Here is a 10,058-nt window from a genome sequence, read left to right on the forward strand (position 1 = left end):
AAAGATCAGAGTTATTTTTTCAGATGTAGAAGCAAACCAGATTCTCAGTTTACCTTTGAGCAGAGGTAGAGCAAAGGACAAGATGTTTTGGGACCCATCTCAGAAGGACTATTTTCTATTAAAAATGCTTACTTCCTGCATTTAGAAATAAGGGAGAGAAGTAAATTTGAGAGCTCATCAGAGAGGAAAGTAGATGACAGATGGAGAAGCATTTGGGACCTTGAGGTGCCAGGTGTGACAAAATTGTTCCTTTGGAAAGCTACTACTAATCTGCTACCAACAAACGAGAACCTTTATAAGATTAGGAAGGTGACAGAGGACAAAAGATGCCCTATGTGTGATGCAGAAGAAGAATCTCTTATGCATGTGTTGTAGGAGTGCCCTACAGTAAATGACATATAGGGCAATGATGCAAGGATTATCAAGAAATGGGCCAGATCAGAGATCGATTTCCTTATATTGTGGGAGCAACTCATGACCAGACTTACCAAGGGCCAATTGGAGGAGAAGACAATATTGTTTAGGAAGGTTTGGCTTAGGAGAAATGACTGAGTTTTCCAAAAAAGAATGGCTTGCCCCAGGATCTCTTTCATTGCTACAAAGGTAGCTCTACAAGAGTTTCAAAAGACTCAGTTTTCTCCTATTAAGGATGGTACAGTGTAGAACAACTTGATCGAAAGGTTGCAGTGGGAGAAACCAAAAAGGGATTTTGTCAAGGTCAACTGAGATGCCTTTTTGGATTTACAAAGGAAGAGAATGGAGATTGAGATCATGATAAGAGATGAAAAAGGAGAGGCTATGGTTGTTGTGTGTGATCATAAGACTAATGTGGTGGATGCAATAGTTGTAGAGAGCTTTGCTTTGAGGAAAGCAGTAGAGTTGTGTTCTGATCTCAATATTCAAAAAGTCATATTCGAGGGTGATGCAAAAGTAGTTATTCTTGCTGTACATAGTGATGATAAAGTCTTATCTTCTTTCAATTCTATTGTTGAGGATATTAGATTTTACTTTAGAAATAGGCGAGATTAGCATTTACAATTTGTACTTAGAGAAAAGAATATGGTATTTATGGCATTTTTTAGAAGAACTGCTAACTAGTTTATAAGGAATACAATTTACTATCGGCCATCAATTCCGAGAAGGTAATTTTTCGATAGATGCCTTGGCTCGTTTGGGTGAGCAAGGCCTGAATATGAGATTTAATTCTTTCACTTCTCTACCTCGGTTCGTAAAAGGCACGATTCGATTAGACAAGGTAGGACTCCCTAACATCCGTATATAGTTCTTTTTGTTTCTTAGGCCTGTTTAATTTCATTACTATTAGGTATGATTAGTGTGTTTTATAAGCATGTTTAGTTTTATGGTATTTTTGGTTCATTGTTTGGGGTAGCTGAATAGTCCTGGTGTCTTGCTTGTAACTACGGTATTCATCTGCCATATGTGAGAATTTATGAATAAACTTAGAACAGGTCTACTATATGGGTGGCTACCGACTCTTTCTAAAAAGAAAAATGGTAGTTCATACTTTAGCAAAAAAAGCTTTTAACTTTAAGGAAAGACCAAGTATGGATAGAGGAGGTCCGTTGTGGGATGTATGAATAGTGATACAAGTAGTAATACGTGAAGCTTAATGAAAAGTTTCTGAAGTTCTTTAAAAAAAAAAAGTATTAATTTCTCATTATGAAGTACTAATATTGTCATATATGCATCAATATATATCCAGATTGATTTAAAATGGGGGTAATTATTATCCACATTTTCTAATTACCTGTTCAGTTTATTTCACAATTTTCTTGGCCACCAAATGGATACGAGCGTTGTGGATCTCAAATACATCTCAACTCATCTTATATAATTATTATATTTTTTTAAATTTTAACATAAATATAATAAATAATTTAACTTTTTTAAATTTTAAAATAATAATATTAAAAAATAATATTTTAATAATATTTTATTTAACTTTTAATTTTTATCTCAATTCAACTTAATTTAATTCAACGTTTAAATAAATATCAATAAGAGAATAGCATAAAAAAATGTACTATGCATTTAAAGTGCAAGTATCTTACCTGGCAGGGGACAAGTACGTAGTGCTCTGTATTTAATTGAAGAGTACTTTTGTCTCTATATTCATCGTTGCCCCTTGCCAGCTTAGAGAAAAGTAATTTTTTTTTTTTTTTTTTTCTAAAACATATATAATTAGGAAAAGAAAATGGCAGTGGGCTATCTATGATTATATGCCTAACAATATTCTATGATCTACAACTTAATGGAAGATGAATCGATAGTTTTAATTATAACTTTTGAAGCAAATTAATTAATTAATTAGGTACTAATTAACTAAGTACTGGTTCTATTTCAAATTCCTAGTAATTAATTATAGATATAAGAAATATTCAAAACATAAAGGACTTGTAACGAAGAAAAACATGATGAAATACTTATATATTTCAAACCACATAAGTTAATTCCTGTACGTACACCAATTAGATATATATATATATATGTAATAATATATATCTGAATATATATATATACATATATGCATATAACTTCACTCATGAAATATTGCATGTAATTAATTCGTTCTAGTGAATAAATATTTGCATAAAATTAATATTGCTAGTTTTATATCTTTTTCTTTAACTCAATTAATTAAGTATTAATTGTGACAATTAATGATTATAAATCATATATATTATATATCTCAGTGGTGATGATGATATATATATATAGGATATTAATTGCATGGTGTCCCATGCTTATAATAATTCTTAATTATCTCATTTCAAAGCTTAAAAGTTATATAATTTAATTCCCACTAATTAATTATGAATCAGTACTCGTGACGATGATCCTTACGTACACCTAATTAATTAGGAAATGGAATGATTAGATGCATCGAACCGGCAAGCGCCTTAACATTCGTGACTTTTAAAAATTGTTTAAATAGTAAGATGAGGTAGAATGATTTTAGATAAAAATTAAATAAAATATTATTTTTTAATATTATTATTATTTAAAAATTTAAAACAAATTAAATTATTTATTATATTTTATATAAAAATTTAAAAAAATTATTATAATAAAATAAAATAAATTGAGAATATTTTTCAATTCAAACTATTCTAATCATGATCAAATATCTTGTCACGATACATAGCTAGGCTGCATGCTTTTCTAATATTTTTTGGGCTTGTGGGGGCTATAGGCATTTCAGTGAGCTGATCATGAGTAGTACTCTGCACTAACTAATACACGTGGAAATTTAAGAATGCCAACGTAGATGAAATTATAATCTTATTATTATTGTCCATTAATCTCATAACATAAAACTAATATAACATGATTTGATATAACATAAAACTAATCTTATAATTTTTAAAATAACATTTGATATAACATGTAAATTTTAATCTTATAACATAAAATTTTAAACTTAAACACAAACAAGCATTAGAGAAATCAGCTCTCAAGTCTCAACTGATGTAGTGTCACACGTTCTGTAGACGGTAAATCAAAAAAATTGGACTGGATGGGACCAAAATAGGAAAAACTAAAGCTTTTAGTTTCGGTGATGAATTGGTCCGTGTCAATTTTTAAATCTCCAAAACTTGTATATATTGGCTCGCTTCCAAAATTTATCCAAAACCGGTCTAAGCCAGACTGATTACACCCCTAACTGCGTATCATGACATGGGAAACCTCAACTATTTAACTTCACATATATTAATGTTAATTATTATTACATGGATTAATTACATCACAAAGAAATTAAACCAAAATGCTTCTATTACTTAGTGTTAAGATATAAAATAAATAATAAAATCTACCTAGTTATTCTCATCAGGTTAAGTTTTTAGGACAAGTGGTCATTTTACATGGTATCAAAACAGAGGTTTTGAGTTTGAACCCTGACTCTACATTCTATCCATTTAATTAAATATTTCAAGTGTTGGGCTATTCATTGAGAGAGAGTCTGGCCCACACGTGAGGGGGAGTGTTAAGATATAAAATAAATAATAAAATTAATTTATCTCTTTTCATATGCTTAAAGTCAAGGAATATTAACAAACTGCAAAATGGAGAGAAACTAATTTGAATGAGAATCACTTGAGCCATGCTTAATAATTAACATGATGAATTCAACATAATTAGTATTAACTAATGATGGTGAAACGCAATTGCTCGTATTACATGCCCTTGCACGAACTTATCAATCAACATGACAACAATACCACAAGATGATAGGCCATTTTGGATATTTCTTACGCACGCATACACTATGTGCATTTAATTTTCCATATTAAAAAGTGATGTTGATTTTTCTTAATTAATTATTAATTTGTGTGCTCCTGGCCGGGGATGGCCTGTCATGCATTCTGCGCAATATTAACCATGTTTTCCATTGCTGCCGATGATCATCTTTCCATTTTTCAATTGATCTGTATAATAAAGTAAGTACTGTTGATATATAATATACGAGTCAGATCCCACTCATTTTAGTAAAAAATATCAACATCGTGACCAAATTTAATTGATTGTGGAATACCGGCCCACATTTGATTGAACAAATCATGAATTTAATTGCAGCTTTATCATATGATCACTATATATATATATATATATATTAATGATGCAGACAATAAGTACTACCCTAGCTTTTGATGATCTTCATCGTTAAAGGCATATATACTTCTAGAAATTCATTGGTCGTTCAGCTTCGACTTTGATCTGCCCCACCTTTTCCATGAGCTGTTTAAAGATCCTTCTCCTAGCTAGTCTTTCACCATAAAAGCAGATATATATAGTCAATCAATACATATACCTTTTACTGTTAGTTTAATTCCATTAATCTTCGAATTCACTTATCATCATGCATGCACTGGTCATCGATATATATTACAAATGCATTTTGTATGATCTGTGGACGTTTAAAATCCACCAACCCGGCCCTTATCAATACATAGTAGCTAGTATTTCGTTCATGTCATGTACTTAGATATATAATAATTACAAGATCATGAATTAGGTCATATAGTTAATTAATAAGATCAAGATTACAAGGAAATTCATCATTAATATAATGACCATGGTTTGTAAATTAATTATGACTTTGTTAGCCACTTGAAACGAAAATCTAACCCTATTTGTTTAAACTTATTAATCTTCTTTCATAAAATCTATGGTGGGTTCCGTTCAATATGCAAGAGGAGGAGGATCGATCGAGGATATTTAATGTTACCAGCTGCTGCATGTTCTTCCATGTGTAATAAACATCGATCGATCGAGCTAGCTGGGAAATATTAATTAGATAATGGATTTAGAGCGCGCACTAGCTAATTAATTAGCTAAAAGATCATGCGCATGATCATCTTATGTTAGATCAGTAAATCCAGTTTTGGATACAGCTTGATTAATAACCCTCAAACAAAACATTGCCTGATCTACTTTTGTTTAATATTTAACAGTGATTTAGGTCCTCTTTGCAGCAGTTAGACGTAGACAGTGCCTGATCTGATCTCTAGCCACTAAGATCGATGCAGCTAGGAGGGTATACGAGCATGATCACAATTCACATGTCGTCGGCTGTGACCTATCTTTTCATCAGTTAGGTCATTCCACAAAGTCTATATATATATATATATATATATATATGTATTTGTACACATGCTGCAAAAATATATAGGATTGGCTGATCATGATCTTCATGATAAATAGAGCTGATGATCTGATGATCATGTACGGAGTAACTTATCTGCAAAATTAATATTTTCCAGTACTCCAGTTTTTTCCATGCTTTAATATATATCGATCTGCTATCTCGGAAAGCTCGATGATCTGGATCTCTTCCATATGATCTGTTTCTTGACATGCATGGAATAATCAGAGAACGGGGTAAGATTGAGCACTGCCCATAAGGAACAGTTCATATACTTTATCTTAGTGGGAAAATTCAACCTCTCCTAAACCTTTACATGATCGTGTCATGATGTCTATTCGTGCATGCGAGGATGATCATGAATAACCAAGTATATAGTATACCAGTACCTTCCAGCTAGGTAATTTAATTAATTAATTAATTAAGAACTTGGATCGTCCAAAGACTAGAGAATATTGGATATGTTTTAATATATATTATGGTAATGTCAACTTGGATACAGCTTGAGCGCGCCATGGAATTAGAAACATGGTGCTTATGCTTTTTTAGCTTTTCAATTAACAATTATAATTTAACTCCAGATGGAAGACAAAGACTTTTCTAGCCACTTACTTATAGAGATGAAGACATCATTAAACGTCACTGCAGGCCAGCCATATGTCCATGACCATGAGCTACCTTATCAGATCAGTTAGGTCATCCCACGAAAGGAAATCAGATCAGTTGCATCTATTCCTTTGCATCATTGGATTCTCTATCTTACAATATTTCCCCCTTTTTCATTTTCTTTGTCAATTATAATAAGTGATTTAATCTTCACATCAACTAGCATATATATATATATATATATATATATATATATATATATATATAACTTCTGATGGTTTGAATGAAGATGTTTAATTGGGTTTTGCGAAATGAAGGTAAAAAAATTGTAAAGTTAAAAAATTGTTTGAATATTATTTTTGTTTTAAAGTTTGTAAAAACTACATTGATTTTTATATTTTGTTTTGAAGTTTGTAAAATTTTTATTGGTTTTTGTGTTTAAATAATTATTAGGTAATGATTAAATAAAAAAGTTGAATATTTAAAATTGACAAATGTTTTGTATTTTAATGATGTTTGGAAATGAAATTATGAGAAAATTTTAGAATTTCATATCTCATTTATGCGTCCAGACGTCCCCTAAGTTCTCGATAGGTGCCAATGGATTAATTAATTTGCTTAATTAGGACCCTCTAAATTAGTTTAATCAAAGGATATTACAGTTCATATATATTGAATGCATACTAGCTAGCACATTCATACACATAACCATCGATATAATGGGCCGTTAGGTGCATTCGATTAGCACGTTTAAGTGAAGATTTAAGCAATTTCATGCATATCTTAGACTATACCGAGCTAAAAAAAATTAAGAGGCCCATATCCCACAGCTTGTATTTCAGAAGATAGTGAAGAAAATAGTAGTTTTATTTATTTGTTTTCACGCCTCTCATACTCATAATTTACATAAACAGAGCTATATTGCATGCCCTTTGTACAATATTTTTCTAAAGAGAAGTAAAATTTTTTCAATAAATCAATTCACAGAGGTCATAAAACTGTAAAGAATGCACTGAAGTGCAGCATTTATCTGCAACTTGACCCTTCACCCAACCCCCCCCCCCCCCCCCCCCCCCCCAAGGGATGTTTGGCGGGGGAGGTATTGTTCAGAATGCGGGGGTCATGTACTTGAGGGTTTTGCTCATTGTTGTGGACAAGTTTCCAATACAATTGCTGAATGCCGAGCCTTTATTGATGGTCTTCGTCATGTCAACAGCTGGGTTTAAGGGATTTTTTGGTTGAGTCGGAATCAAGTGTTGTAGTGGGTTGTTTATTTTGGGAGCTTGTAATTATTGGTATTTATAGGTTTTTTGGAAGAAGTCCAGTCTATTATTTCTTCTCTCAACATTCAGTTTAGGCATGTGTTTAGAGAAGACATGGTAGGATTTTTTAGTTAAACATGGGGCTAATGGAGGGACTTGGGATTTCTTTTGGAGAGACGTTTGGTCCAGGGCTTAGGGGTTTTATTCATACGGATAGATTGGATACTTACGTTAGACGTTAGATGATATTTTTGTCTTGGTTGGGACTTTGGTTGGGATTATTGGAGGTGTCGCAGTCCTTCCCCTCCGCGCCACCCCCCCCCCCCCCCCCCCCCCCCCCCCCCCCCACCCCCCCCCCCCCCCCCCCCCCCCCACAACAGCGGGCTTCACTTTTTCTAGCTTTGATTATGTCCACTTAGTACAACATTTCAATGTTTTATTCTGTTAGTACAAGAGTCTTCTTTGAACAAATTTCTGAAAATATTCATCTTCGTCCCACCCTTGCCAAGTCAAGAACAAAGGGAAATATTAAAATGTTGGAATGAAAGGGAAAGGGATCTTACATGAAGATGCAGAATAACAAAAGTGGGAGATAGAAAAAAGGCTGAAAGGAAAACAAACATGCATATTTGACTGACTTAAAGCCAGCAACTTTGTAATCTTTGAGAACAACTTTTTCCTTTTTTTTTGTGTTATTTGATAGTGAAAAACAGCAACAAGTGATAAGAACATAAGAAATATAACATTAATCTTTTGTAGCAGAAAACAATCCAAGATGTTTCCTGCTGCAAGTTCAAATTCTAATGTGCAGCATCCTCCTCCTCACAGAATTTTGTATATTCTTTTGGACCCAACAAGGATTCCAACTCTGATGGACTGCTAGGCTTCACCTTGATCATCCATCCTCCTTCGTATGGGCTTGAATTGATCTTCATTACAAAATGTGTCATTAAAACAATGGCATACAGAATTCAGCTTCATTTGCAGCAAAGGAAGTGGCCAAGGAAACAAACCATGGAATCTTATCTAAAATATATGATACCAATGTGTATGTAGGGGAAGAAAAACAGAGGTAGGGGAAAGAATTACCAAGCCCGGTGTTTCAGTAAGCTTTGTGTTGACCTCAACAATCTCACCAGAGATAGGGGAATTGACATCACTGGTTGCTTTGACACTTTCCACTGCTCCGAAGCTGCTACCTTGAGAAACAGAACCACCTGCTTCTGGCAATTCCACAAACACTACTTCTCCAAGATGGTCCTGCAACAAATCGAAGTTCAAGTTCCATATTTCAATTTCAATGGAGTAATTTGTGAATTTTATTCACTATATTTGATGTAATCAGTACAAGCAATCATCTAGCCAAGACATATTCGACAAAAAAAGTGTAAATAAAATCTCAAGATTTGGCTCATTTACGTTAGAATGTCGTCACTGGTGACAGAAGAAAATTGCTAAAAAATGAAGTGCGATTTTGGGAAGAAGAATAACCTGAGCATGATCAGTGATGCCGATTGTGGCCACAGCACCTTCAGGCTTCACCCACTCATGAGAAGATGCATACTTCAACCCATCCAAAACTGCAAAAATTCAGCACTAAGCAAATCGATTCACTCCCACCCTCATGACATGATCAGAAAGAAAAAAAAGCATTTGTATGCAGAGAAAAGCAGCTCCGGTTAAAAGAACCAAGCATTTCTTCTGTTGTTTGAAGCAAAGCTCAAGTCAGAACAGACTAGTTAGCCTTACTTGCACTCTCAAACACAAAGAGAGAGAGAGAGAGAGAGAGAGAGAGTTGGAGGAAAAAGTACCAGTAGAGAAGCAGCGGGAGAGAGAGAATGCAGGGGAGAGATGGGAACTGGAGGCACGAGAAATTCGGAGTGCATTGGCGGTGGAAGAAGCCCACATTCTGAGAGCCATGCTGCTATCTTGTATATTATCTGCGTCCTTCAGGCTATCTTGGATGAACAAAGGAGATGGTTCATATATTTCTCAAGTTTATTATCTTTGACGAATGGTGGGCAACAATAGCCTCATCCTAAGACCTGAACCGAACTCAATGAGCCAGTAATTCTCTCTTCCTTTCTCTCGAAGTTTATTTTTTCTTTAGAAATGTTTTATCAATAGAGATATTTTATAAAAAGTTTACAAACTAACGTGACTTGACGTGATACATTATATTATAAAAATATATTTATTATAAAGTAAATTTAATCTATCATATAAAACCATATCAATTTATAGATTTATTTTTATAAAATCTCTTTATAGTTATAATATTTTTTTTCTTATTTTTATTATTATTTTTTATTATAAGAAAATTATTCTACCCCCGCACACAAAAAATATATATTTTCCCTTTCTAAATACAACGAAAATTGTAGCCTTTCAATGTCTTTTTTTTTTTTTTTTTCCAATTCCTTGTTCGTCCCCAATTCACCTCTGTTTTCCCATAAATCTGCCTCAATTCCAACATTCAGATCAAGTAATCAACACAATTTCTGTATATAGATCTCATTAGAACA

The 10,058-nt window shown here is 33.1% G+C and overlaps 1 protein-coding gene across 1 annotated transcript; it reads right to left on the minus strand.

The window, feature by feature from the left end:
* Window positions 1-8,138: 8,138 nt before the first annotated feature.
* Window positions 8,139-9,597, minus strand: LOC121237069 (glycine cleavage system H protein 3, mitochondrial). Its single transcript, XM_041133635.1, has 4 exons — window positions 9,345-9,597; window positions 9,025-9,113; window positions 8,623-8,793; window positions 8,139-8,462 (listed from the first exon to the last, which is right to left on the minus strand). The coding sequence occupies exons 1-4, from the start codon at window positions 9,451-9,453 to the stop codon at window positions 8,334-8,336; spliced, it is 498 nt and encodes a 165-aa protein (XP_040989569.1). The 5' UTR covers window positions 9,454-9,597; the 3' UTR covers window positions 8,139-8,333.
* Between the last annotated feature and the right edge of the window lie 461 nt (window positions 9,598-10,058).

Source organism: Juglans microcarpa x Juglans regia, chromosome 6S (genome assembly GCF_004785595.1).
Source record: "Juglans microcarpa x Juglans regia isolate MS1-56 chromosome 6S, Jm3101_v1.0, whole genome shotgun sequence".
In the NCBI taxonomy this organism is placed as follows: domain Eukaryota; kingdom Viridiplantae; phylum Streptophyta; class Magnoliopsida; order Fagales; family Juglandaceae; genus Juglans; species Juglans microcarpa x Juglans regia.